The sequence below is a fragment of the Danio aesculapii genome, chromosome 24, assembly GCF_903798145.1.
Source record: "Danio aesculapii chromosome 24, fDanAes4.1, whole genome shotgun sequence".
Classification (NCBI taxonomy): domain Eukaryota; kingdom Metazoa; phylum Chordata; class Actinopteri; order Cypriniformes; family Danionidae; genus Danio; species Danio aesculapii.
This window is the reverse complement of record NC_079458.1, coordinates 16146306-16172246: the sequence shown is the minus strand read 5'-3', so window position 1 is coordinate 16172246 and position 25941 is coordinate 16146306. Positions and strand designations below refer to the sequence as shown.

At 36.2% G+C, this 25941-nt stretch overlaps 1 protein-coding gene across 5 annotated transcripts in view; it reads right to left on the bottom strand.

Moving 5' to 3' along the window:
• Nucleotides 1–25941, bottom strand: part of cnksr2a (connector enhancer of kinase suppressor of Ras 2a) — a 162756-nt gene that overhangs the window by 52264 nt on the left and 84551 nt on the right. For 3 of the 5 annotated variants that reach the window (XM_056450149.1, XM_056450150.1, XM_056450153.1), the window contains exons 5-9: nt 24999–25040; nt 18144–18263; nt 17395–17454; nt 12330–12398; nt 5228–5374 (exon numbers count right to left, since the gene is read on the bottom strand). In XM_056450149.1, the coding sequence (XP_056306124.1) occupies nt 5228–5374; nt 12330–12398; nt 17395–17454; nt 18144–18263; nt 24999–25040 (438 nt within the window). The remainder of the gene's footprint in view (nt 1–5227; nt 5375–12329; nt 12399–17394; nt 17455–18143; nt 18264–24998; nt 25041–25941) is intronic. The other 2 variants (XM_056450151.1, XM_056450152.1) reach the window with 1 other exon arrangement.

The following is a 25941-nucleotide window of genomic DNA, read 5'->3' as shown; positions in this document are numbered from 1 at the left end:
AATAAGAAAGTAGTTTTTCAATAAGAAATTAGTAACGAAAGAAAATTACAAACTGTCCTATATACATCAAAAAGACTCTTTTATGTATACCTAAAGGGGAGAGTATATTAGCCGCAATTTGTCTGGTTGATGTTGTTGTTTTTCACCCCATTTTCCAATGGCAACAATGTAGCAATTTGTGATATCCACATTTTAAAAGATAGTAACAAAATGCTTTTTTGTTTGTTTTTTCTTTTGCCAAATTCAGAAGGATAAATGTCTTGTCTAGTTTGTCACAAACCACACATGAACGTCTCTTTCTCAAAAGCACAATTATGTTCATAAATGTTGCTAACATACTATTGTAGCAGGTCAGTTTGTGCTCTTTACAGTGTTATTTCTTTAAAGCTCTTTAGACTTTAGCCCCCTATATGTTTATAAGGAACTGAAAAACATCACCACAAATGTCAGGGCACAAAAATCACAAATGTCAGGACATGTCAGAACTTCTCCAGAACCCTAAAACACCCTCAGACTCCAGAGGGTTAATGTTCAATAAATACAGAGTGGGGTCATGTCAAAATTTCATTACCTCATATATGTATTTTTCAAATATGGTAAACTTTTTTCACAGTACCAGAAAAAGCATCAGTCCTACTTTTTAATATGCTTGCAACTCCTGAAACTATTCATCATGTACTTAGCAGCATGAAACATTTCTGTAAACATTAATTTACATTATAAATGAGCTACAGTGGATGACAGTTCAATCTGACCATTACCGCCGCACGTGACGCCGCAATGGGACTAAGGGATTAAGAACATGTTTTTAGGTATAACAGCAGTATGCGACTTTGGGCACATAGGGATGAGATGCAAGTGAACAGAAATATGCAGTAACTGTAATGCTGTGTAATGCTGTGTTCACACGCGCGAAATTTGCGTGTAAATAGACGCGTGAACATTTTGAGTTTACTCACTTCATTCGTGCGTCATGGGCAGGGCTTCTGTCTGCCCGGTGACTCTAGCTTCGGTGTTAAATGGCTAACATGTATTTTATTGAGAAAATAACTGTTGTAATGTGCATTATGAAGGCTGAAAAAACTGCGTCGATTCGTTTGCCGCCGTGTCTGAGTCCACTAGATTCTTTCAGAAGTGCACCCAGCTCTGTGAGTTCATCAACTCCTCCAGAATCTGTAAATTGATGATGGAAGCTTTCAGCGGTGCTTCTGACTGAGACGAGCCCAGTTTGATGAACTGTTGTCTGCTGTCGGTAGGAGGATTTTCCCCTCAGGACACCAACAACAGGCGCTAAGTCATAATCATGCCCGTACAAGAGAAAGCTCCTCATTGGTTAAAGCGGCGCGAATGTCCGCTGAAGTTCAGATATTCCAACTCGAGCGATTAAGCATGTCAATCGTTCAAAACGCTCAACTCGTGCAGCTTCATTCACGAATATCGCACTGCAGGATGTCTATTCACGTCTTTGCATTGACTTAACATGTAAATCACTCGCAAGTAAATCACTCATGTTTTTTCTGCGTCTGGTGTGAACACAGCATAAGTACCCTGCTACTTGTAAATGAAGATGAAAAAATTAAACAAAGCATTATAATTCCTTCATAAATCATAAAAAACTTGTTAACAAGCTGTATTATTATTGTAAACTTGTTAAGTGGAATGAGGATTAATTTTGGAAATTAAAACTAAATAAATAAAAGACAACTAAAATGAAAATACAAACATAAAAAAAATAATAATAAATAAATAAATAAATAAATAAATAAATAAATACTGTACAGAAATCAATGATGCTGCTATCGTTTCAGTTTAGCCATAGTGCAAACTCACTGACTAGAAAGCAAAAGTAAAACTTCTCTTGGTCTACACTGAACTAGTCTACTAGTTGCATTTAAATGATTCGCAAATCTGCAGAGTTTACACCAACCAAACCGAGCTTAAGTTAGCGCATTAAGTACATTCTGACTGAGACTTAAACACCTCTGACATGGCTGTGATCAATGATACAAAAACACGTATCAAACTGAAACCTCTGGCGCACCAAATAGAGCTCTCATACATGCACAAGTCCATATGGTGTCTCGTTCATCATTTTCGCTTTCAGAATGGTGCTCGTGTACACATCCTTTGAGACCACTATGCAATCTCAATAAACCACAGAGGCAACCTCTGCAGCAACCCGACAGTCAAAGCGGCATTACATCGTGTTAGGGTGCCATTTTAAAATAAGCACACAGGAGCCTTTGAAAACATTGAAAGGTGATGGAGGCCAAAAGTCTTTAAACAAAACACATGAAACCTCGATTATGTCCACTTGCACGGTCTAACCATATGAATGCATCAGCAAGCACATCAGCCTAAAAATTTGCTGTATTTGATCCTCTAGTGATGCAATAGTATAGTATGTTAAGATATACTGTATTTGTACAAACATTAGGTGTGATGTTTATTCATCAATGATATTGTAATGATATACTCACATGGACAAATGAGACATATTAATAAAAATGGTGGTGCACAATACATTTGCTGCCACATTAGTATTGCTTGATGCATGTTTTTTTATAATGTTATTGTCATTGGCCCAATATATTAAAGCCAATAATTTACAGAGGTAATACCTTATTTTGATGGTCCATTTGAGTATTAGTAGACTGTCTGCTTAATATCTCATGATACTGCTCCTTCAACAGACATTTAACTGACTATAAGAATCTTTGCAAGAACATGTCAACTTACACTAACCCTAACCCCAACCTAACAGTCTACTTATAATCTAATGAGAATTAGGTGGCATGTAGATGCAACGTAACTTAAATTCAACAAACGAATCATCAAAATAAAGTGTGACCATAACTGATTGTTTCTGCTGGTTGATTTTTTTCAGATATGTACTGCTGGCCATGAGGTTTTTGACTGGAATCTTCCACATGACGTGAAACGTTGTACACAGCAGACGTACACAAAAAAAGATTTAATTTTTTAAATAGATCTTTCACAATTACTTGTTTTATTCAATTAAACATTTTTAATAAAATCTGTAATCCACTGCCTTTGATTTTTGGAAAACAATGGGATCTACTTTGATGATCCAGGCGCAAAGTTGAAAGCGCAGGGCGCAAAAGCATTAAGAATCCACTTTTGCTATTTTAAGGACGGAAAAATCCACCCAGTGCCATGGCGCATGGTCTAACAGGGTTGAGCTTATTCTCTTAATGAGTTAAAGGTGTGAGAATAAACCAATTACCGTCTCCCATTGCCTTTAAGAGTCAGTTGCGTCGCGCCATGGGAAATGTGTTGTACGCACAGACATCCATTAGCCTATAAATTATTTATTTTGTTGGTTAAGCGCAAAGATTTGTTTAAAAACTATTTCTAAATTCAGTTCTAATTTCCAGCAAACAAATAAATGAACAATAATAATGAAGTGTGTTCAAAAAACTGAGTTATTTCCAAACACACATGCTATGCCCCATATTCTCTAAAACCTGACAGCTGGGCAAACCTACGATTTTATTAAATAAAACAAATATATATATGCATATATTTTTAATAATTAATGCTAATAATAATAACATTATACAAAAGCAAATTGTCATGAATAAACTGAAAAGGCCTGAAAAACATGAAGGCATGAAAGCAGTGGTTTTTATATTTATGTAGGCTAGAAAATAATATTTTTTGTAATATTTTAATCCTTTAATTCGTTGCCGATGTGCTATTAAAGGAAGGAACAGCAGAGACTATTATATATGGGACTTTGTCAGACTTTGACAGGGACTTTGTCAGTAACTGTTACAGTTCATATGGACCAGTTTCTTCTTCCTCTGCAAAGTATGTGTTTAATTGTGTGTTATAATTTGTAAACATCCTGAGCAGCTTGTAATCACTTATCTATTATAGATCAGTGCTTGTACTGTATCTCTCAGGTTAAACCTTCATATTGTGTCCAAAACCACGTTAAAAACGTGACACGTGCTGCTTCCTTTATCGATTTAAATGCGTTTCTGAACTCGTGATCCTCTGCCGTTTGTTGCTATGGCCACCATCAGCTGTTGCTCACACGTGTGGCGCGGTCAATTTTTTAAAATAGTTCAACTTCTGCCACTGTGTGGACTAATACTGAATGTGTGTCGTTGTTATTACTTGAGGTTAGGTTTAAGAGAAGAGCAATATGCTGGTGTTTAACAGCATTGCTTTAGTGCATTCCAGCATTGGGCTCTCACATACTCTCAGCTACTATATAGCCATGGTGGGTGTTTCTCTCTGTCTTGCGCTAAACGCAGTTGACCAATCGCAACAGACTGAGTCATCAGATCAATCAGCGCAGATTAGCATTGCGCTAAGGAGGGGTTTGGGAACAAATGAATTGCTGAACGAATCATATGGAAGTCGTTGGCATAATTAGGTAAAAACAATTGCATATTATAAGACAATGAAAGTGTTTTTTGACCTTGCTCGCATATCAGCATGTTGTTGGAAACCCCCAAAATTAAAATATGACCTTTTATAATGCATAATAGGGGCTCTTTAAAACTATTTAATTGAAGATTTTTGTCCTCCATCGCCTTCCATAGTAAGCAACCACCTATGAGTGGAATTGGTTTGGTACTACCTCTACTGCAAAAAGGTTGGTGTAAGAGCCATAAATTGATTTGATTTAATGTATTAATAGTGCTCAAATGTACAGTTTACATATTTGGATATGTTTAGTTGTGTACATTTCCTGATTTCACCCCTACTCCTTTGTTTGTGATGGTTTGGTTGTGATGGTTTCCTTTATTAGACTGTTTTAAGTTATATTACGAGATGTAAAAGTGAAAGAAAGAAAGAAAGAAAGAAAGAAAGAAAGAAAGAAAGAAAGAAAGAAAGAAAGAAAGATGGAGCAACAGAGTTTTTGACTGGAGTTTACTGTTATACTGCATGAGAATTTAGTAAACATCTTTAATTGGAACGAAACCATTCAATTTATTGCTCGACTGATTTCCAGAAAATTCTGATTTGTTGGTACTGTTACATTTTCAAAATGTAACTGTCAACTTGATAAATTATGGTTAGAAAGTTGAACGTTTGAATGGAAAGCGACATATAAGCAGGCAGGTGCATCATGGGAAATGGAGTCAGTGCCAGGTCCCTATCTGAGATGAAGCCAGGTAGCGGGTGGCAAACGGGGGAAGTGCAGCCCAAAATGATGCAAGTTTTGGGGACAGGGCAATCGGAATCCTACCTGCAGGGCCAAGGGCTTCCATCTCATGTTCTTTAGTAGGGCTGGGGCGGAGGTGAGGGTGCTCTGGGGACGCTTTTTCAGGGTCAATGTCACACCGGCAGGGTCCCCGCGCAGAGAGCTTACCAAGTTTTTCAACTGCCAGCCCACCTACAGTAACAAACACAGGGTCAACATACACAGACTCGACAAGAACGCCACACAGAGACGTCACCCGACAGGCAGCTGCTAGTTAATGCTAATATTTGTCTCTCTATATTCACCTATTGTGAATATGGAGAGAGTAATAACTCTACACCACAAACACACACTTCCTGACACACAGTATATGTTGATTAAGTTTACTATGTGGAATGAGTGTACACTAATGAGGCATGATGTTTGCTAATCTTTCAATTGATTCCTCATTAAAGTCTATTGTAAGACTTGACATTCCCTCGCCTGGAAATGTCAATATTTGAGCCTTCGGTTCATCTTATATAAAGTTTGTTCATGAATTTTGCAGTGCAAAGCATGAATAATGAAGCAATCTTCTAGCGTAAAAAAATCTGGTTGAAATAAATGACTCTAAATCAAATCAAAGATAAATAAAAGATACTTTTTTTATTGTTGAAATACTTGTTATAGTGTTGTAAAACTGCCTACTGAGTCACCAAGTGAAGCTAATAGCTAGAAGCAACTATATAAATGCAATGCTAAAATAATGTGACCCACTGTGTTCAAACTCTAAATTTTTAAAGATGTTTACATTAGAGATGAATTATTAAAATACATTAATTCATAATGTATCACAGTTTAGTCAAGTACTATGTGCAATGTATTACAAGTGATTTAACAATGATTAAGTGCTGTTAAATGATACAAAGCAATTAATTTATTTTTAAAATTATTTAAATGAAAAGAAATTCAATTCAATTAAACTAATAAATTAAAATAAAATAAATTAAAATAAAATATTATTAAACTAAATATGATTCAATTAAATTAAATTAAATTATTAACCATAGTTCAGGTTGTTTACATTTGTAATCCAATCAATCCATTAAAACTTAGTGTAATATACACTTGACATAAAATGTAATTGATTTGCAATCAATCAGAGTTTATAGCTTGGAAAATGAACTCAATTATCACTACAGTATCAATGCACAACATATTGGGCTCTATTTTGATGATCCATGTGCAAAGTGCAAAGCGCAGGGTGCAAGGGCATGGCAGAATTCACTTTTGCTATTTTAAGGACGGAAAAATCCGCTTTTTGCGCCGTGGCGCATGATCTAACAGGGTTGAGCTTATTCTCTTAATGAGTTATGGGTGTGCTTTGAAAATAAACCAATCAGAGTCTCATCTCCCATTCCCTTTATGAGTCAGTTGTGTCGCGCCATAGCGCATTTGCTACTTACATGACGGACTTTGTAAGTGTAAAAACTGAACACTTCATTAGAGAGAAAACAGTTAAACAGAGCATCTACAGCGAATGAGAGATAAGCCTCCTCATTATTTACTTTCACTTTCACTCTCGTGGATAGGGAAACGTGTTGTACGCACAGACATCCATTAGCCTATAAATAAGTAATTTAGTTTGTTAAGCGCAAAGATTTGTTTTAAAACTAAATTCTGTTCTAATTTCCAGCAAACAAATAAATGAACAATAATAACGAAGTGTGTTCAAAAAACTGAGTTATATCCAAATACACATGCTATCCCCATATGGTCTAAAACCTGACAACTGGGCAAGTCTAAGCTTGTTGTTAATAAAACAAATATAAATATGCATATAATAAATAAGACTGCTAATAATAATAACATTATACAAAAGCAAATCGTTATGAATCTACTGAAAAAGCCCCCCGAGATGAAGGCATGAAAGTATGGTTTTTATATTTATGTAGGCTAGAAAATAATATGTTTTGTAATATTTTAATCCTTTATATTTATATCCTATATATATCCTTATTATATCCTATATATACCCTTAATATTTTAATTCTTTTTCATATGTAAAGATTTTTGCGTAATGCTGTACATCCTGTTTGTATTAAGCAATGTATAAGCAAGGCGCATAACTAACGCGCTCTGCGCTGGACAATAGTCTATAGAACAGTCTATTAAAGTTTGTCAAAATAGCAACGCGCCAGCAATGCATCTCAACACGCCTCTTTTTTTAGATCTGAACGCCTATGGGCGCACATATGAGCGCAAATGCATTTGCTATTTAAACAGCATGGTGCAAAACGTCAAAACGACTCCTGCGCCAAGCTGAAACTAGCAAACAACAATTGCGTCGCGCCTTGCGCCGCATTGCGCTGGGTGTATGATAGGGCCCATTAATATCTTATTAGTTTGCTGCATGTCTAAGGCCCCGTTACACTGTCAAGTCTTGATGCCTATATCTGATTTTTTTGCCTGTCTGTTTACACGTTCTTTTAATTGTGACCCATATCGGATTCATGTGTTTACACTTGCCATACAATTTACAACATTGGAGATGTGTAAAAGCGGGTTCTAGCATCTCATTTACAAATACAAACACAAAAAATATGCATTTTAAACAATTTTTGTAAACAACACAGTATTTAACTGTAATATGAACTGTATTTCGCTGTAGGATAGTTATACTACTATGTATACAGTATGTTACTGTATCTTAAAGTTTAAGATAAAATTACTGTATATTTTACAGTAAAAATATACAATACTAAAAATACATCAATGTGCTGTAAATGTAAATACAGTATTTTTGCTGACATTGATTTACAGTAAGTTAATGGTGAATTACAGTTAAAGTATTTTACATTTTATTTTATTTGCCTTTTTTAAATTAACAATAGGATACTGTTTTTGTTAGATATCCAGTGGCAGCTGTGGTTGAAACTGTAAAAGTATGGTAATTTATTTTTTATTTATTCTATTTTATTGTTATTTGCCCTAAAATAACAGTAAGATACTGTTTTGTTAGATACAGCATACAACTGTTACGGCTATGGTTGCTGGCTCCATGCTGTAAATGCATGCATTTATACCGTAATATACAGTGTAAACGATTTTTGTAAAATATAGAGTATGTAACTATAATTTGAATTGTACTTTACTGTAGGACAGTTATGCGGTATGTTACAGTATTTTAAAGTTGTAATGTGAAAATTACTGTATATTTTACAGTAAAAATATACAATACTGAAAATACACACAAATGGTGCTGTAAATGCAAATACAGTATTTTTGCTGTAACTGATTTATAGTAAGTTACTGGCAAATTTCTGCCAGTAAGTTACTGTAGATTTTACAGGAAATCGTTAACAGTGTAATGACAACTTTCAATACTTTTCTTTAGTTTTTATATATAATTAATGTGATTTTCTATCCCCTAACCCAAATAGAAAGCATTTTAAAATTACCATTAAGACATACTTCATTATTATTATTATTATAATTGAGCAGTCCACTGTTGACCGGTCTGCAAAATGTAGGTGGTTTGAGGTTGTACTATCTTTTAATATCTTTGTGGGGACGTTTGGTTCCCACGATGTGGATAAAACATAACCAACACACACAGTTTAAACTAAGCATGCCCCTAACAGACAGATAAAACCACAAATACACACACATACAACACACACATACACACAGAGATGGGCTGGTTATACAGGACCTGATCCTGCAGGCTATGGGGAGTTTACATATAGAGCAGCTCCCACAATGCACCATTCTTAATGCCCGCTGAGATTGTTGGAGAGCACAAACCGCTTATTGTTATGGTAATTGTTTGTGTGTGTTTTTCGCTACAAGCCGAATTCGTATCGCTCATCGCACATTAGAGAGGCCTTTATCCAATTATAAAGGTGACAACAATCTAATTACATGAGGATTAACGAGGCCTTAGTGTTGCTGATCTTTCATCGCAAAAACAGCTCAGCATCCCCATCACACCGACAAGATGAAAAACTCATGTAAAAGCTGAATTCTGATACATTAAAGTAAAACCAAAAGACCATCTTGAAGGGATGTTCACTCAAAAATGTTCATATTGTCATAATTGGTTGTTCCAAACATGTATACATTTCTTTCATTTGCTAAACAAAAAGAAAACACATGGGTACGCAAATAATTTTAGCCCACATTGAATAATATTATATGTATATTGTTACACATTATATATTGTTGCAGTTGTGTTTATTATCTTTATTTTTTGTCTGTCAAATATCTTTATCTACTTTTTAGAATTAATGACAGTGACAACTGGATATCTTTGTTCATATGAAGAATGTCATATGCTGTATGATTTATTATTTATTCTGTTTTTTATTCTAACTTAAATGATTAAAAAATTATCTTTTCCACTTTTCCATTTATTCTCTAATATGTCTACTAATTTCTATACAGCCCTTTACTATTTTATATTCTGTTTTGGTTTTCTTTTGTCTTGTTTGACCATTAACCAATAGCTCTCTGCATCCTTCATAATAGCTCTCCTACATTTACTTCATTAGACTAAATGAAAATTGCAACAATTAGCTATTGTTCTTTTGTTGCTTACATTGATTAAGCAATAATGTAAATGCAAACATTAACATGTAGCCTAATTGCACATAAGTGTCCACTGACTTCTAGAAAGAATTAAACAAACATCACACTGGATTGTTTAGCACACCATAACGCTCACTTTGCTTTTTCTATTTTTACCCATAACCATGCAAACATCTCCAGAAACGAATTTGATGTAAACGTATGCTAATTGTCTCTAACTGAGGACACTTTTTGATTAAACGTATGTTGTTAGTAAAGTACTCTGATTAAAAGTGTACTTGACTTTTTTTATGCAAATATAGGCTTGTGTTTTGTAATAAATGCATGGACTCATTTCTTGATTTTACATAACAAACATAGCAAAACCAAAACTGAAGGTCACCAGAAACACACTGCATGTTTTTTTTTTTTGTTTATACCTAGCAGGCACAGGATGTCAACATGACGTCATATTGACGTTGTACCACAAAGTCATGGAACGTTGCATTTTGTTAGGAAATGAAAATCGTATTGACGCCAGAACCCAACGTCAGGCCGATGTCAATGTCCAACATCGGATAGATGTTACATTTTTGTTACTTTCCAACACAACCTAAAAACAACAAAATATCAAGGTCTAATGATGTTGCAGCTTGGTGTTGTGTGGACATTACTGATATGACGTCTATCAGAAGGATTTTGGTTGCTATACCTGACGAATAAATGTCAGTATTTGACATTCAATATGACATTGGATTTAGATGTTGGCTCGACGTTGGCTTTCCAACACAACCTAAAATCAACAAAATATCAATGTCATTTCATGCCGTCATTGGATAACGTTGTCTTTAGATGCTGGTAACCTAATATTAACGTCTTATGATGTTGTGTATGTGCTGGGTAGACAAACAGTTTCTATGTTCTTGTTTTTTGGAAGTATTGTCAGTATTAGGCACTTAAATCATGTGTCCTTAATACTGTGTATTAAGGCTGCACGATATTGGAAAAATCTGACATTACGGAAAAAAAATTCTACGCTATATACTGCGATATACTGTATTTATACAATTTCACCAAATGATTGAATAGCACCATTTGGGAAGAATTTATAGTCAAATTTTATTTTAATGTTCAATTCTTGATATTAGCAAACAATTATCTATGATTTTTGCTTCAGTAAACTCCTAATTAGCTCATTATTAATAGTTATTAGGGTATTTTAGGTATTGGGAAGAATTAGAGATGTAGAATAAGATCATGCAGTTTATGAGGACTAATTAGCAGCCAATATCTCAATAACATGTATGCAAATAATAAGAAACTAGTTAACAGTGAGAATTAGTCTCGAAAGTCTTTTTAAATGTATTAATTTTGATTCTGTAGGGGAGTGAATCATGCATAAAATGTAATAAGCAAATAACAAGCATATGATAAATGCAATAAAGCAAAAACAACAGTGAAATAAACAGCGCATTCTTTATGGTTTCGTATATGTAAATGTAAAAATTACCCTGCAAAGTCTTTACTGTATAAATTTAATAAAATTATTGTTGATTAAATTTCCAATTTTTAAAATTGAAACATTTTAATCTCTCTCAGGCCTTAAAAACATCCAAATTATGAAATTTCACTCCATTGTGGTAAAACTCTGCATCAACATTGAAGCAATAATCCCAATTCAACATTGCATATCTACGCGATGTGACTATTGCAGAAGCACACATTTGCTATACCAATGCTGAGATGATATATTGTGTTTTGTGCATCTTTTTTTTCCATAGAAATACCATAAATGGAAATCATCAACTATCCACATTCTTTAAAATATCTTCTACTGACACTCTTACAGGTTTGGAACAACTTGAGGGCGATCAAATGATGACAGCGTTTTCATTTTCAGGTGAACAATCCCTTTAAACCTAAACAACAACTTGATTATAATGAACAGAGATGATGAGGAAAGAACTTGAGGATGAAATTAAAATATTCAAGGAATTATTCAGAACCTCCCGCACATCAAACACTCAGCTCATAAACTCAAACAGAATTGATTTCACAAGCTCACAACTCCATCTGCACTCACTTCAGACACAAACGTGCACGCAAAAAAAGCACTTTATCAATTATTTGAAGGCAACTCCACGTAGTACAGCCACTGGAGCACTTATTGACGTACTTGTGCATGTGAAAAAAAAATATATAACCATCCTTAAAAACACACTCAACGCCCTTCATTTACAGCCTCTTATGCCCTTTAAACACCCTCCGGCTACACTCAGAAATGCCATTTAAAGTGTAACACACTCAATCAGCATTGTGAATTTAGGCAAATTGGAATACAGTCGCTCCAGTCCAAGAAACGAGCTAAAAATACATCAAGTAATGGGTTTGAAAACTCCTGGTACTTTAACAAGGACATAAAGCCCTTAAATTCAAACGCACCTCATTTCCAGTCTTACAATTCATATGCACAAACATGCAGTCAGATGCTAAGTGAGATTTACATACATAGGGGGAAATAATTGATGGAGGGACGGAGGGATGAAAGAGTATAAATGAGGCAAATGGATAGAGTGACTTGAGGAAGGCTGAAACTCACCACAGTCTGATGGTTGACCTGAATAACCTCATCACCTGCGTGGATCTTTTTACAGCGGTCTGCTGGAGACTAAGAGCGAGATGGAAAGAGATATAAAAAGATGGAACAATAGGGGGAGATAAATGAATTTAAAACAAAGAGCAGAACTGATTTATTTTATGCACAACTTTTACATTTAGCTAACACTTTACAATAGGGTTGTATTAGTTACTATATGAAAACAATTATTAAAGCATTTCTTTATCCTTGATAATATTTGTAACATGCTGAGTTCAGACTGCATGATTTTAACCCCAATTTTGACTCGCCGACAGGTTTTGAGAAATCGCAGACAAATGTCTGAAATGTTCACAAGACTTTCAGTTTTAGAAAATAGTTCACAAGACTTATCTACAAAAATGTTTGAACCTTGCTTTGTTTTGTTTGTTTTTTCTTGTCTGCTGCATGCCTTTTGGCCATCTGCCAGTTTATTTGACTACGACTCTTGATTGCCCGTATACATCAGTTTGCTTCTGTGTTGACTGTTGCTTGCCTGACCATTCCATTTAATAAACCTGCTTTTGGATCCCTGTTGTCAACTTCACATTACAGATATACTACAGTACCATGAATTTCTGATCAAAATTACATTTTTGTGTGTGTATAATGATTTTGGTCAATATAAACTGAGTATACAGCAGAGATACAAAATTAATGTGGATTTAACAGCTCAAAAGATTTAGTCTGGCAAGAACTTGATGAGAAATGTGATCATGTTCAAATCTCAGACTTCTGCAACTGCACACTTTGGTATCATGTCCAATGGAAACCGTTTGTGACAGATCTCTTCTTAAGCTCCAGAAGAGATGTAAGATGTAAATCTGAAAAACACACTAACATCAGCATTTGTTATCCATTTAATGTCAGTGCAAATGCGCAACTGAAATTTGGCATGGAATATTAAAAATGCTCATAAGCATGCTGAAAAAATGTTAGATAACAGAAAATCAATGTATTAAGTTCATAAATCAATAACCAAATTTGATTGAAGGCAGATTTATATTTCTGCGTCAAGTGCATGCATTTGATTCGGCGCAGCCTTCGTGTGGTTGCATAACCCTCGTCGTGGCTGACACTGGAGCTGATGCACACCTCTCAAAACAATGTAAGTACACGTCGCATCGACACATAGCGCAAGCTCTGTGATTGGTTGGTTTGGTAGCTGTGACAAGTGTGGGCGGTGCTTATAGCCGCAAGCCTGATGGAGCGAGTGTTTACAAGTGTCGAGTCTCGTGAAGGAGCTTCAGATGGAAACTTTTGTTTTGTGTTTACCTTATGATTAAACTTGTTGCATGTACACCGGTTCCCACCTCTGATTGAGTGGGTTTTAGCTACTTGTACATTAAAGGCTGGTTTATACTTCTGCGTCGAGCAACTGCCATGGCCCACGGCGCAAATCTTGCGTTTAGTCGTGCATTTATACTTCTGCGTGCTTTTTGTTTTGCTCTGCAATAACACTTACGAAATGCTAGCTGGCAGTAGGTTATGTTATGTTGCATCGAGTTTCTTTGTGGGTGTTTTGTTTTATCTGAACGCTACAAGTAGCTCAAACTCGCTCAATCAGAGGCAGGAACCAGCGAACGTGCAACAACTTTAATCATAAGGTAAACACAAAAGAAAAGTTTCCATCTGGAGCTCCTTCACGGGACACGACACTTGTAAACACTCGTTTCATCGGGCTCTCAGCACTGCCCACACTCATCACAGCTACCAAACTGTGTAGCGTAGTTACATTTTTGAGAGGTGCGCATCAGCCACGGCGAGGGCTATGCGGCTGCATGAAGGCTGCGTCGGAAGTAGTAAATAGAGCCCTGCATTTAAGCCCGAGCCTGACGGGCCGACTTTTTTATGCCCCTCAGGCCGGGCTTCGGGCCAATTTTTTACGTCATAGCTAGCACGCATATTTGGCTTCGGTCCTGCATTGGAAAAAACTTTGATTGCGTGCGGTCCGGAAGCACCGGTGATGCTTTGCGCACAGAGATTTCCAGCCACGTACAATAGAGAACATAAAGAGAAAAATTGACAATGGTGAACTTCAAAAAAGAGGAAGGACAACTGGTCAACTTCTTAAATAGTGAGAACTTTAAATGATGAGCCAACTGGGTATGCACAATGCAGAACTGTAATTCTAGGGGCACGTGCAGGATTTCTAATTATGCACAAATCCAGCACCGCTCCGCCTCATCATCCCTTATTCTTTAACTCAAGAAACACTGATGCTTGCTATCAATGGCTGAATTATTTAAGGGCATTATTCGTTTCTTTTTTTAATATTAATATAGTTTCTTTGATATCTACACGTAATAAAAGCACATCAGCACCAAGGAAAACTCAGACGCTCAAAGCGTAATCTCTAAAATTATGAAAAATTTTAAAAATTGCAAATATATGACAGGATTGTGGTATTGAAGCATTAATTAAATCCTTAATTTCCACTGACTGCAACAAATCATCCACCCGCCCAGTTGAGTAATGCATGGGCTCAAACAAAAATATTATTCGTATATTTGTCTTGGAAAAAATATCTTTTTAAAATGAATTTCGTAGTTTGTCTCTTAGTTTTCATATATATTTTTGTTGATCAGTTATCTACTAGATAAAATAGAAGGTGAAGTGCTTCATTTGAGGTGAAGTGCTTCAAAATAAGTCAGCTATATGCTTCAGCGCCAAAACACCAACTGGATTGTCAAATAAATAATAATCTAGGCTAAATAAAATTAAAATTAAAATTGTTTAAAACGCCTAGAATGGTAGCGATTTCATGCGAGGAGGCTGCGCAGCTGGCGGATCTGAATTTTCCAATGAAAGAGACACGGGCTGAGGTGCTGGAGTTCCCCCGGCTCAGGTGCTGATGAGACTGCAGTCTCCACCAGTGCGGGGATCAATATTTGTCTCATTAGTTTTAGGCCTTTTGGCAAATGTCTCAATTATGTTTAGCTGTTTTAAAGAGCATTTACTCATTTTGAACCTTGTTTTAAACAATGGCTATCTGAATTGAAAGTTTTAGTGTGCAGAAAAAACGCCAGCAATACTAAAGCCAGTAGATTTCTTTATCCATCTCCCACCATGCAAGTACATATACGCTTTAAAACACACAAACACACCTTTATTTGTTGTCATTCTTTCTTGCTTTGTCAATATATCGTAGTGTATACTGTATAACAATAAATTTAAATTATGTAATAAATAAATTAATTAATTAAAAAAGCAGCATTAATTCCCGCCCTCTCATGGTAGGTACGCGTAGTGCATTCAGCCGTGCATTCACCCCAATTGAACCCAAACAATGTTTAAATAAAAATCATAAATATATTCTTAATATAAATGTTTGATACTTGAATACAGAGTACAGAGTAAACGAAATGTAATTTTTTTTTTAAAGGCAACAGACGCTCCAACCAATCAATCAACAAAATATGTTTTTAATTTGATTTAATGACCAATTAAATATTAAACCCCTTGCATGAAATGTTTAACTTAAATTATTCATAACAAACCTAAAATAATAAACAAAAGCAGTGTGATAGACGGTGACTCAAAGCATATCATATTGCTCTTGCTCTCATAAATGTGATTCTTTTAAAGTGCATTTAAATAGCTTATTACTTTACTTTTAAATATCACTGTTTGATTGTGCAATTTGTTACGCCAGAAGAAAAGGAGTGAGTCACACCTGTTTTTGAACAGTCTTGGCTATTTAAAAATCCCTATAAATTGTCTCTTAATTTTCATTCATTCATTCGTTTTCTTTTTGGCTTAGTACCTTTATTAATCTGGGGTTGCCACAGCGGAATGAACTGCCAACTTTTCCAGCATATGTTTTACGCAGCGTATGCCCTTCTAGCCACAACTCATCACTGGAAAATATCTTAATTTTAATGTACGTAATTTGTACTTATCTACAAAATAAACAAGAAGAATAGCCTAAATAATAGAGTTGAAATTAAGTGCGTCCAAAAAAAAAATAAAATAAATAAATAAATACAGGACGACATGTATTGTCAACTTTTTTCAATAAATAAATCTTGGCTACGGTTGTCATTATGATTAGTGTTTTTTAATTCATTTATTTATTCATTTATTTGTGAAATAGGCATAGGTTAACAATTTCACTTGAGCATATAGCAGCAACCAATAACATAACATGTAATTTTACCTGCAGTGCTTATGTAAGACATCGATCTGCTCCAAATTTACACACATATGCTATATTTAATTTCTAACACAGCAAACTGACATAAAACCAAATTGCAAAAAAGTGTGTTTTATAGGAATTTAAAAGTGAAAGCAAACTTCGTGCAGCAGCACTATTTATAATAGCTTAGAGTACTCATGGTTGCGAAATTCAAAAGCAAAAGCATTAAACATGTGAACATGCATTCAAAGCGGGCACCTTCGATGTTCATCGTGCTCGAGAATGAGCATTATAACTGTAGCATGTATCTGCTTCATTCAGAAGGGTTTAAAAAAACAGACTCAACTCTGGGAGTCGATTCCTGTTCTGGAGTCGATTCCGGTACTAGGTCCATTGAGAGTCGAGGAATCGGCTCTTTTGGAGTTGACTACACATACCTAGCGTTAGCTAAGATTAATCCTGAGGAAAACTGAAACTGTAATTAAATTAATTTAAAAACAGAGCCATGAGTTGACTTCAAATCCAAGGTAAGTATCATTTTTCTGTACCATCACTCCCCTGTGGAATACATATTGGGCTCTCTCTTTTCTATGAGTACTGTATATTGGTCTATAGCAGGTAATATTATTCGCCCACTATTAGAGCTACAACAAAAATGAAGAGCTTTCAGTCGCATGGTTAGTGAATCTTTTTTTAGAGCACTTCTGCACTCTCTCTCTCTCTCTCTCTCTCTCTCTCTCTCTCGCTCAATCTCTTGCTCTTTGAATTGAATGTGTGCAGTAATAGCTGTACAATCAATTGCTGAGATTCATTACTTTTATCTACAGCCTGCATGGACATTATAAAGACACATGAATTAGAGCACACACATTAACACTGCCAGGCTCTTACCCCCTCTGTGGTTCCTGTGATAACATGAAGGCCATCATATGTGGATTTGATGTACATTCCCTTAGAAAAAAGAGACATGCGAAAAAAGAACTATTAGAGTATAATGAATAATGTCCTCATATTTTTTTTTCTCATTTCATCTCATGCAAACAGAAAACCATATCAAAATATGTGTAGTATTTTCATCAGTGTATATTTAGAGAAGTGAAATTATGTTTACTAAAAGAGATTTTTGATCATGTATAAGCAGACGCAAGCATATAAGCACATGTTTGCTTACTAAGACACAGATCAGTGCTGGGGAAATGACTTTGAATCTGTTTGCTGAACTATATAAATATTCACTTATTTACAACAAGCTTTATAACATATGTTTCATGTAGTTACTATAGTAATTTAAATTAATTATGCATAACTAACCCTAAACCTAACTCACCTTCTAACCCATACCATATAGTAAGTACATGTAATTAAATATTTCTCAGAAATTAAATGTTACACTATATGAAGGACAATTGAAATAAAGTGTAACCAAAAGTTGTTTCAAAACAATTCAATAGTGTTGTGCTCTTTCTAAAAATTATCATTATTAAAATTCTTTTTTTATACCAAAATTATAGATATATTTTAGTGTGTCTAGAACTTTCATTCAATATTGGCCTCACCTCACCTCAGGGTTAAATAACTGAATTAAAAACAGCAGCAATGTGACCAGTGATCAGCAGCACAGTATGAATGCATGATCTTACCAGACCCTCTGTAGGTTTGATATTAGCCAGCTGGACCACCTCCAGATGAGCCGACTGAGAGACCAGAGGGTCTGAAGACAGTGAGATGATGTGGTCACAAACTCCAGACAGAGTCTTACACTTGAGAAAAAGAGAAAAGACAGAGGGCATGTCAACTCAGATTTCATGAACGGCTGCAGTTCTGAAGCTATTTCCAGTGGCAAGGACTTTGCTATGAAAAAAAAAAGTGTAAACTTGGCAGGTTTGGCTCAATTTAAACAAGCTTGATTTCTATAAAAAAAAAATTGCTCATTATTTAACTACTTATTTAAAATCAGCTGAAACAACAATTTTTGAGATTTTCGTTTGGTATAACTTAATTGTTTTATGTTTAATCCACTTAAATTTGTTAAATTATTCATTCATTCATTTTCTTGTCGGCTTAGTCCCTTTATTAATCTGGGGTCGCCACAGCGGAATGAACCGCCAACTCATCCAGCATTTGTTTTATGCAGCGGATGCCCTTCCAGCTGCAACTCATCACTGGGAAACACATACACACTCATTCACACACACATACACTACGGACAATATAGCCTACCCAATTAACCTGTACCACATGTCTTTGGACTGTGGGAGAAACCGGAGCACCCGGAGGAAACCCACGCGAACGCAGGGAGAACATGCAACTCCACACAGAAACGCCAACTGACCTAGCTGAGGCTTCTTGCTGTGAGGCGACAGCACTACCTACTGTGCCACTGCGTTGCCATTTGTTAAATTAACTTAATCTATTTGTGTTGAGACAACATGAATGAATTGTGTGGAACCCTGCATTTTTTGCAGTGTGGTTAGTGAAGTTAAGTGTGAAAGCTGCCATCTGAACCTTGGCCTGAACTAAAAAAGTAGATGAATACAATGGAAAAGCATCCAATCAAACAAGTGTTTCGACTGAAATATGAGTGCAACACAGACCAAAGACATCTAAACTTTTAATCTAAACCAAACCTAAGAGTGAACGGTGTACTACAGAGAGTGGTAAACTAATCTGAATTAAAAACAGTCATTCATTCATTTTCTTTTCGGTTTAGTCCCTTTATTAATCTGGGGTCGCCACAGCGGAATGAACCGCCAACTCATCTAGCACGGTTTACGCAGCGGATGCCCTTCCAGCCACAACCCATCTCTGGGAAAGAATTAAAAACAGTTTAGTTTTTAATTCAGTTTAGAACATGCTTTTCTGTTACATGGTCCTAGACTATGAAACAGTCTACCTCTGAACATTACATCTCCCCCTTCGATTCCATTTCCTAACAATTTCATTTAAAATCTATTCATTTTTCAATTAAATCTCGACTTGGAGTATTTGTATTTCATGGCATTTGATTAATATTGGTACTTTAATGCGTAAAGTCCTGTCTACCAATTAATTTGCTAGTTTCCTCTGTTTAAATCTTTTATTACTTGTCTTTTGGGACACCAGAAAACAATATTCAAAGATGATTGGTTGGACTAAATTTTTTAAAGTAAGTGGTTGCAAACTATTTATGCTGAATTTAATCAAACAAATTAATTTTAAAATTACCAAATGTAATGTGTTTGTTTAAATTCAGCCCATATAAATTGTTTGCAGCAATTTTGCAGAAGACTTTTTTTTTCAGTGTACTGTATACACCAGTGCTTTAAGTGTGCTTTTAATTAAACTGACTTGACTAAAAAAAAAAAATCCCCAAATTCGTTGCTCTGTAATCAAGTCATTTCTCCAGTGTTCATCAGTCCTCCTTCTACTGTAATTCTTTTTGTCTCTTACCATCTTATGATCAGATTTCATATTAGTGTGCTTCACTCAGGGTGAGAGAGGTGGGAATCAATGTTGTTTCATTTCTTAGACACTGCACTATTCCTGCACTCTCCACATTTCTCTCAACAAGTACATTACTGGCATGACTGTAAAGTAAATTACAGAACTGCTGAGGCATTCAAGAAACTTTTTCAATACAGTATAGAAGAAACAAAATATTAATAATAATATCTATCTATCTATCTATCTATCTATCTATCTATCTATCTATCTATCTATCTATCTATCTATCTATCTATCTATCTATCTATCTATCTATCTATCTATCTAGATAGATAGATAGATAGGTCTGCCTCCATCCTTCCATCCATCCATCCATCCATCCATCCATCCATCTATCCATCCTTGCATTCTTTTATCTGTTCACCCATCTATTTCTTTATATCTTCCATCAATTAATTTCTCTATCTGTATATATACACATCTGTTTCCTTGTATCCATCCATCCATGAATCTATTCATCCTTCCATCTGTCCATCCACACATACATCTGTCTGTCTAACCATCCATCACTCCATCTGCTCATCTATGCATCCATTCATCTGTCTGCTTGGCAATCCATTCATCTATATGACCATCCATCTATCCATCCATTTATCCATATATCCATCCATTCATCCATTTTCTGTCTGTACATCTCTGACCATCCATCCATCTATTCCTCCATCCACCAATCTAACCAACTTTCTCCATCCATCCACCCATTGATCTATAAATCCATCCAGCCATCCATCAAATTTTGCATTCTCTTATCTGTTCATTCATCTATATGTCTATATATCTACCCATCAATTAATCTGTCTATCTATGTACATCTCTATTTTTATACATTCATTCGTCCGTGAATCTATTAAGCCTTTCATCTGTCCATCCATGTCATGGGTCTATGTTACATGTTGTCTCTGTTCTGTCCTTGTTCAACGTGTCTATGTTTATCTTGGGTCTGAGCACATGGCTTCACCTGTGTTTGTGTTCACCATGTGCTCCTCTGTTCCTCCCTCGTTTCCAGCTGCCTCGCCCCCTTGTTTAACCCTCATCTACAGTAGTCCTTGTTAGTCTCAGTGTTTACACCTGGTCTTCATGTTCTTTCCTCCCTTTATAAATTGCTCTCTTCCCTCATGTCTTCGTCGGTTCATTGGTGCATCGCGTGTTGTTACATGTTGTTGCTTGACTGTGCTTGTTTATCTGTGCTGTTGTTTGTGAGTTTGAGTTGTCTTTGTCTAATGTTTGTTTGTTTTTCAGTTGGCCTTCAGTATCATCCCCATCTGGTTAATCTTTTTCAAGTTTGCTTGTTTATGTTATACTATTTATCTTGTCTAATTTAATAGCTTTAAGTGTTTAGTTCCTGTTTATTGGTTTTATTTCTTCCTGTTTATTATTAGTAACTTAAAACTAATTGTATTTCTCTTTGCTTTTTAGGTTCAGTCTATAGTTTGTCAATTTCCTTGTTTTATTTTAGTGTGTGTGTGTGTGTGTTTGGTCATCGTCTTTGCATAGCCCTGCCTGCTGTGAGTCTCTGGCTGCTGGTGTACTGTCAGGCTGCTAGTGGTGAGACCACAACTCTTCAGGATCCCTGGTCAGCAGTGCCTCCAAGGCCTTTACCACCTCTGGCCTGAGCATCACTGCTCAGTCTCCTGTTCTCCTGGCGTTCTGTGGCTGCTGATTACTCCATCCAGGACTCTCAAGCACTGTCTCCTCTGTCTGTCTGCTCCATCCAAGACTCATTCACAATCATTGTTGGGGTGTTTCACCTAACCCCTACCACATATCACACAATTGTCAACAAACACCCCCTGCACTCATTCTGCGTTTGGGTCCTCCTTCTTCTAACCATGACAATCCACCCATACAAGTGTCTATCCAACCATCCATCCCTCCATCTGCTCATCTATGCATTCATTCATTCAGTCTGTTTGGCAATCCATACATCTACAGTATCTGACCATCCATGCATCTATCCATTTTTTTCATCCATCCATCTATACTTTATCTGTCTGTACATCTTTAACTGACAATCCATCCATCCACCAGTCTAACCAACTTTCTCCATCCATCCACCTTTTGATCTGTTAATCCATCCATCAATCCAATTTTGCATTGTTATCTCTTCATCCATCTATATGTCTATATATCTACCCCTCAGTTAATCTCTCTATATTCCTATCTATATGCATATCTATTTCCATGTATCCATTTGTTAATGAATCTATTCATCCTTCCATCTGTCTACTCACCTAAACATCTGTCTATCCAACATTCCACCTCTCCATCTGCTCATCTATGCATCCATTCATCTGTATGTTTGACAATCCCTTCATCTATCCAACCATCCATACATCTATCCATCTATCTATCTATCTATCTATCTATCTATCTATCTATCTATCTATCTATCTATCTATCTATCTATCTATCTATCTATCTATCTATCTATCTATCTATCTATCTATCTATCTATCTATCTATCTATCTATCTATCTATCTATCTATCCAATCATTTGTTGCTCCATCGATGTACAGCCTCTATTCATTCTTTTATCTGTTCGTTCATCTATTCAACCATCCATGCATCCACCCACCCACCCATCTATCCATCAATGTACTGTTGTGTTGCCAATGGAAAAAGTGCACCTGGATTTCTCGGTGCCGCTTTTCTGCAGGTGTACTGCAGATTCATGTTTGCTTTTTATGGTTCTGTAGCACTTTAATTCACTTTGTTTAATGGGCTCATCTCTCACTCTGCCTCTGCTTTCATCTGGTGTCATTGGTGTGTTTGTTTCTCCTCCTACAGTCAGTGCAGATATGGGGTGGTGCTGGGAAATGAAATCTGCTGCTAGCAGGCGCAATGTGAAGGTATTTATAGCTGTGGGACTCAGTGAGAATGACAGCTGTGCCCGGCCCAGCAGTCTGTGGTGACAACGAGACCTGCCACACACACACACACAAACACACACATACACACCGCTGTGTGCTGGTGTGTATGAGACAAGGATCTCACAAAGAGCCTAGCACTGGGTCTCCTGCCACTGCAAACAGAACTGCACCTCAGGGCATGAACTAGCAGAATGCATGTTCACTAAACAGCCACCTGAGGATTTTCAAGTGACAAATGTAAAACATTCTTTTATTACAATTTTTCAATCTTGAACTGAAAGGCTGAAAAAAAACCCAACAAACTTAAAATTAAATTGAAATAAATATCTGAAGTGCAAAAGAAGTGCTCATTTGAATCTTACAGGTATGTCAAAACAAATATAATATAATATAATATAATATAATATAATATAATATAATATAATATAATATAATATAATATAATATAATATAATATAATATAATATGGGTTGGTGGTTCATTGCACTGTAGTGTAGAAGTCTGCATTCCCGCGACTGTACTGCGGGAGCCGTGGGACCTGCGGCATTCTTGCGGCATGGGAGTTAATTTCCGAATAGAACGCGGTAGCGGTCGATAACTCTGGTGTAATTTGAATGGGAGCAGGCTGTCTAACAATATAGCACTCCCCAGTCCCAACGTTATTTCGGAACAGCATATCTGGTATTTACTCATTCTTATTGAGCACCAGTACAGCCACTGCTAACGACTCTTACACAATGAACGCAAGACCAGTGCTTTCTGCATGTGCTTTTTTTATATGCATTATCTGCATAATGGTCCTCAAAGCAGGTCTACCAAACATGGTAAAACCAAACAAATAAAAAAAATTACCCTTTGCGCGATGTGATAATACCTGAAAGTTTTACCCTTTAGCAGTCACAAGACTGGAACCTCCGTTTTAAGGCGGCACTCATGTCTCATCACAAAGGGGCAAACAAAACTGACATTTAGCCTATAATCCTTGCACAACATGCAGTTTTAGCTGTCATCTCTCTCTTGGTAGTACCCAATTTAAACATGAGATTTTGTAAACCAGATCTAAATTTAGCGGCAATGGTCGGGTCGGGTAGAAAACAGGGCGGGTTGGGCAGCGGGTGAACAAAGGCTGAATATATGGCGGGAGCGGTCGGGTGCGGATTAAAACCTTGCGGACGCTGAACCAAAAATTTGTCCCGTGCAGACCTCTGCTGTGGTGACCCCTGATAAATCAGGGACTAAGCCAAAGGAAAATTAATATAATATAATATAATATAATATAATATAATATAATATAATATAATATAATATAATATAATATAATATAATATAATATAATATAATATAATATAATAGCAAAACGGTGGCTCAGTGGTTAGCACTGTCACCTCACACCAAGAAGGTCGCTCGGTCGAGTCTCAGCTGGGTCAGTTGGGATTTCTGTGTGGAGTTTGCATGTTCTCCCCGTGTTCGCGTGGGATTCCTCCGGGTGCTCCAGTTTCCCCCACAGTCCAAAGACATGCGCCATAGATGAATTGAATAAACTAAATTGGCCATAGTGTATGTATGTGTGTGATTGAGTATGTATCCACTGGGCATCCGCTGTGTAAAACATAGGCTAGATAAGTTGGCAGTTCATTCCGCTGTGGCAATCCCTGATGAATAAAGGGACTAAGCCAAAGAAAAGTGAATGAAGGAATGAATAATATAATATAATAACATATATGGATTGTTATGTATAAAATATAATAACGAAAAAAAAAGTAACAGCAAAAATTGTACCATACATTTAAATAATATGAATAGCAGCAAAAAAATGTAAAGAAAGACAATGCTTATTACAAGAATTTCAATAATAAAAAAAGTTAAATGGGCCAAAAATGAAGGGATGAACTAAAATCTGAAATCAATTCTGAATGGTTCATTGAACCGAACACCATTAAAATGTCTTTTCCAATCATTTTATCATCATGAAATGAGTCAGGACTTTGGAGCACACAGAAATAAGAGGCACAAAGAGGAGTATCCTCACAGTTCCTCCAGTAAATGAAGAAATGGGGCCAGAGCTCGCAGGAGGAACATTAGAGCTCATTATCTGCCTCATATTGCAGCGTAAAAAAAAAAGAGAAAAGAGAAACACTTACCACATGGAGGATCTTATTTTCGGTTTCATAGACGGTGCAGTCCTGCAAAGAGTAAAGAATAAGATATTATTTCCATTTGAAACAGTTTAGGCCTCTCGTGTACACACAGAGTGCTTGAGAAAACATTTACTGAGCAAAGTATGTCTGCAGATGGGATAATCCTGCAAACAGCTGGGTCACTGTGTTCAGAAATGTCTCTCTCTCACTTTCTACTATGGAAAGGTTAAACAGAGGAGAGCCCTGGGCTTCAGTTAACATTCAGGCTCTGATGGAGATATTTGAAGGAGCTACTGAGGTTCCCACTGTGGGCCGAGACTGCTGGGAGAGCTCATGGAGAAACAGCAAACCCGAGTTGCGTTTGTGTAGGTGCCATTTACAGTATGACATACTGTAGAGGGATTGTATGAGAAATGAATGTAATGGTGAATTAATAGGTATGATAAAGGTATTAAATAGGTATTAAATAGGTATTATATAGGTATGAAATGGGTAAAATAGAATTAAAATAGTGTCATTTATAATCAATTATGCAACTATTATAATTGATTATAATATATACCAATATATACCAATTATAATTGACTGTACTGTAATAACGTTTGCCTTTAAAGTGTCAAAAAAGAACAAGAATTTTGACCCTGACTTCATCTAATGCTCAAAGTTTTGAGTAAGAAGTGTATGCAAATTAGAATTGAGTACACATTTAAATCAATAATTTGTAGGGGTGTAACAAGATCTCAGGCTACTAGATCTCACAAGATAAAATCGTCAAGGTCAAAAGTTGTCTCCTGAGCTGTGATAATGGAGCGTGAAGGTGAAATTTGCACTGAAGATTGGAAGCAGGAATGGATTTGAACCACAAATCAAGTGCTTTGCACACACCTGGCAACCTGGGCTGCCTCTCGCAGCGCGTCACTCATTTGATTGGGCGGGTGTGGTGAAA